Raw genomic sequence first — 3,990 nt, 5'->3', positions numbered from 1 at the left:
CCAAAGGCTGAGATTTGGCTGAGGGGGCCAAGAGCTGCTCCTGTTCTGTGTTCCCGACAGGACAGGGATCACCCCAACCCCCCCCAGAATCCTCCATCCTGCTCCATTCCCCGCTCTGGGAATACTCACAAAGCTGATCTCTGTCTCCTGCAGCTCTTGGAGCTGCTCTCTCAGCTCCAGGGAGCGCTCGGGGCCGGAGGGGCCGGGGGAGCCGCTGGGGAAACAGAAGGGGGACACCTGAAAAAGCAGGTTTTTTTAAAGAGGTCAATAAAAAACCCCCCCAAGAGCCAGGGGGCCTGGAATTCCCAGCCACAGGAATATTCCTGAGTCCAAACCAAACAAGCAGGGGGAGGAGCAGGTGGTTTTCCAGGTGCACTGCCAGGAGCTTTGGTCACACCTTCAACCCTCACCACGCACGTTCTGGGCGCTGAACAGGCACAAACTCCTCCCTTCCGGGCCAAACCAACCCCCCAGATAATTAATTCCATGGTTAATTATTCATTCATCGGGCTAAAAGCTCAGGAGGAAGCAGGAGCCACCCAGCAGAGGCAGCGAGAACCCCACAGGGGAGCTCAGGGCTGTGGGGTGGGAACTGGGGGATGTTCCCACTCGGAACCCACCCCACACACAAAACCCCCACGGAACATTCCAGAGCGGCTCCAAGGGCTCGGGAAGGGCCCAGGGTGGGGGAGAGCTCCATCCTCACCTGTTGGCAGGTGAATTGAGGCCCCCACTGCCCAGGGAGGAGGTGGACAGGGTGGTGGCCACCGAGTCGCTGTTGGCTTCGTCCACGGGCAGAGTCCTGGGCAGGAGGTCCGGGCGGCCCAGGTGGGACCCTGAAGGAGGGGCAGGGGCTGTTCCAGCAGAATTCCAGGGATTGGGATCCCACTGGAGACTCCCCAGGAACCTGGAGAACCCCCCTGCCATGTTCCTGTTCCTGTCCCACCCCAGCCAGGGCTTGGCATCCCACTGGAGACACCCCCAAAACCCAAAGCACAGGAGGTTTCTTTCCCCCTCTTTTCCCAGCCCAGTGGGATAAAAAACTGGAAAACAGGGATTTTCTTTTTTTTTCTTTTTTTTTTTCCCCAACTAACCTTGCTCCACATCTGCCTCTGTGGTCACTTGTGCTTTGGTCTCAGAGCCCACGTGGAGCTGGGCAGGGATCCCCCCCTGGCAGCTCCGTCTGGGAATTGCCGGCCCGCTCCGGCTCTTCTTGGAAGGGGAAGGTTTCACTGGGAAAAAAATAAATAAAATAAAAAAAATAAACCACTTTTAGAGCTTCTTCAGGCACTAAAAGGGCTTTGGAGGGACAGAGGAATAAGAGGTGTGCTGGAAAAAACAGGGATGAAACAGCTCCTGGGAAGTCATAGGAGACAAAGAAGGATCCAGGAGGAAGGAGAAGGTGACAAAGCGCTCCCAAAAATCCCTGCCAGGGGAAAAGCTGGAGGCAGGAAGCTCCAAGTCAGATAAAAAGCTGCAAAACAGGGAGATTTCCCTATTTTTTTTTATTTATTTATTTTTTTTTATCCCCAAGGCAGGAAGCCCCAGTTGGACAAAAAGCTGGATAGGTGTTGTTTTTTTTTGTAATCCTAATTTTTAAATCCAGCTCAGGAGGGCAGAAACTCCAACTGGGTAAAAAAACTGGAAAACTAGGGGGGGTTTAAATATATTTTTTTTTTTAGTTTTCAGGGGGGAAAAAAAAGCAGCAGGGAAAGAAAAAGCCTCACGTGGGATCTTCTTGAACACCGTGTTGCACATGAAGCGCTGGAACCTCTCGGCGTAAAAGCTGGGCCTGTGCACGGACACCGTGTCCTGAAAAAGGGGCAAAAAAAAAAAAAAAAAAACCACCACAAATATCAGAATAACAGCCAAACAGATCAGATTTAAACCAAAATAAATTGTTTGCGAAGGGGAGTTATTTCTGTGCCTGGAAAATGCTGGAGGGAGGGAGGGAGGAGAGGGGTGGTTGGGAAAGGCTCTGGGTGGCGGCTGGACAGGGTTAAAAAAGGGGGGGGTTTGGCTGGAAAAAATGGGTGGTTTTGTTTAAAAAGGGCCACTTGCCCTCAAAAAATGTGCCGTTTCACTCTTAAAAAGGGGCCGTTTTCCCCTTAAAAAAAGGTGCCATTTCAAAACTCACCCCGTCGTGCACGAGGGCCTTCCAGGAGTGCTCCAGCTTCTTGACGAACCTGGCAAGGGGATGAAGGGCAGTTTGCACCTCATTTAATTCGATATTTAATTAAAAACTACTTTTTTCACTTCGGTTATTTCCCTCCTTGCTTCCTTAATCTAGAAATTGTAATAAATAAACCAATTTCAAGAAGGTTTTACCCGTGGTTTCAGGCCATTTTTTGAGTGGAAAGCCCCCCCTGCTGACCCCGAGGAGCCACTCGACGCGGGATCAGTTAATTAACGGACTGCTTAATTAACTACCTGTAGGACTGTAACACGTCGATGATGCCGATGTAGAGCAGCAGCCTCTCCCCCCGGGCGTTCCGGGCTGGAATTCCTCCCATCCTAGAGGAGCAAACACAGGATAATTCATGGAATGGGGGGTCGGAAAGGACCTGGGAGATCCGCCGGTTCCAACCCCCCCCTTTTCCGACACTTCCCACCCTCCCAGGTCACTCCAACCCGGCCTGGGACGCTTCCAGGGATGGGGCAGCCATGGAATAACCCGTGCCAGGTTCTCCCAGGGAAGAACTCATCCCTCATTTTCCCCCTCTGGAACTGAACCCACCCCGCGCACGGACCAGGCCGCTCCTGAAGAGCCTCCCCCCCACCCAAAATCCTCCCCACCCCCAAAAAAAAAACCTGCAATCCTTACTGATCATCTGTCTCGATGGTGCCCCCTCTCCTGGCCTCCCCCTGGATGGACTCCATGGCAGTGGAGTACAGGGCCTTCTGCGCCGCCGGGCGCCGCGTGTCGGCCGCGTCGGCCGGGCCCTGCTCCCGCTGCGCCACGTCCATGTTGTGGATGGCCACCAGCAGGCTGTAATCCATGATCTTGAAGCTCTGCAGCACCTTTTTTGTGGAGAAAAAGGCAAAAAAAATAATAATAAAAAGGCTGGTGGGGTTGGGTTGCTCAGATTCCCCCGCCGAACCAGAGTCCGAGCCCTGCTCTTCACCCAAACCCCCTCGGGTTCTTCCCCACTCTGAGGCAAAGCCTTTCCAGGAGGAAAAATAAAATAAAATAAAATAAAAAAAAAAGGCCCAAAATCCAAGGGAAGATCTCCCTCCTCCCCCTTTTCCTCCCCCCGCTCACCAGGCAGTCCCTCTGCAGCGTCTTGCACAGGGCGTTGTACATGTCGGAGTCCAGGAAGAGCCCGTCGGGGACGTCCTGCATGAAATCCAGGTCCTTGTAGGTGGGGAACACCTTGTCCCTCTCCTTCTGGGACGCCCTGCGCTTGTAGGTGGAGCCCTTGAGGTCGTACTTGAGGTGCATCTTGACGGAGCGGGGCAGCAGGTTGTTCATCACCACGATGCGGATGTTCTTGCCCCCGGCCTGCACGCAGTAGAGCCCGTAAAATTTGGGCAGGAGAGTCCTGGGGTTCTGGTTCAGGTTCTGGAAGCGCCAAAAGCACGAGGGAAAAACCATCAGAACCATCCTGGATTCAGGGTTTTTTTTTTCTCCGTGGGAGAGGCCTGAGGAGCTCCTTCCCGAGGGGGGGCCAGCATTCCCAGATTTATTTTTTTTTTTTTATTTTTTTTCCCACCCACCATGTAGTAGCCAGGCAGCAGCTTCTGCAGGAACTCGGCCTCCTTGTGCTGCACCGTTTTGATGATGAACTCGTCGTCGCCCGACACGTAGAAGAGCGAGCCGCTGGCCCCCGAGTTGGACAGCTCGATCAGGGGCTCGTTGCACAGCGAGTACTGAGGGGCGGGGGGGAAAAAAAGTGGGAAAAGGGATCAGGGAACAGGGAATTCCACGCTCAGGAGGTTCTAGGGTCACCTAGGGGAAGGGGGAAAGGGGAAGGGGGAAAGGGGAAGGGG

The 3,990-nt window shown here is 53.8% G+C and overlaps 1 protein-coding gene across 1 annotated transcript in view; it reads right to left on the bottom strand.

Annotated features, from left to right (window-relative positions):
• LOC114072474 (putative PIP5K1A and PSMD4-like protein) overlaps positions 1–3,990 on the bottom strand; it is a 15,882-nt gene that overhangs the window by 8,719 nt on the left and 3,173 nt on the right. The window contains exons 5-13 of the mRNA XM_027910369.1: positions 3,718–3,870; positions 3,263–3,562; positions 2,825–3,021; positions 2,431–2,514; positions 2,138–2,186; positions 1,728–1,812; positions 1,095–1,232; positions 707–836; positions 130–214 (exon numbers count right to left, since the gene is read on the bottom strand). Of these exons, the coding sequence (XP_027766170.1) occupies positions 130–214; positions 707–836; positions 1,095–1,232; positions 1,728–1,812; positions 2,138–2,186; positions 2,431–2,514; positions 2,825–3,021; positions 3,263–3,562; positions 3,718–3,870 (1,221 nt within the window). The remainder of the gene's footprint in view (positions 1–129; positions 215–706; positions 837–1,094; positions 1,233–1,727; positions 1,813–2,137; positions 2,187–2,430; positions 2,515–2,824; positions 3,022–3,262; positions 3,563–3,717; positions 3,871–3,990) is intronic.

Source organism: Empidonax traillii, unplaced genomic scaffold (assembly GCF_003031625.1).
Source record: "Empidonax traillii isolate 1590-97213 ecotype Southwest subspecies unplaced genomic scaffold, ASM303162v1 scaffold3294:size20320, whole genome shotgun sequence".
Classification (NCBI taxonomy): Eukaryota; Metazoa; Chordata; class Aves; order Passeriformes; family Tyrannidae; genus Empidonax; species Empidonax traillii.
The sequence above is the reverse complement of the archived record's forward strand: the minus strand, read 5'-3'. Positions and strand labels throughout refer to the sequence as shown.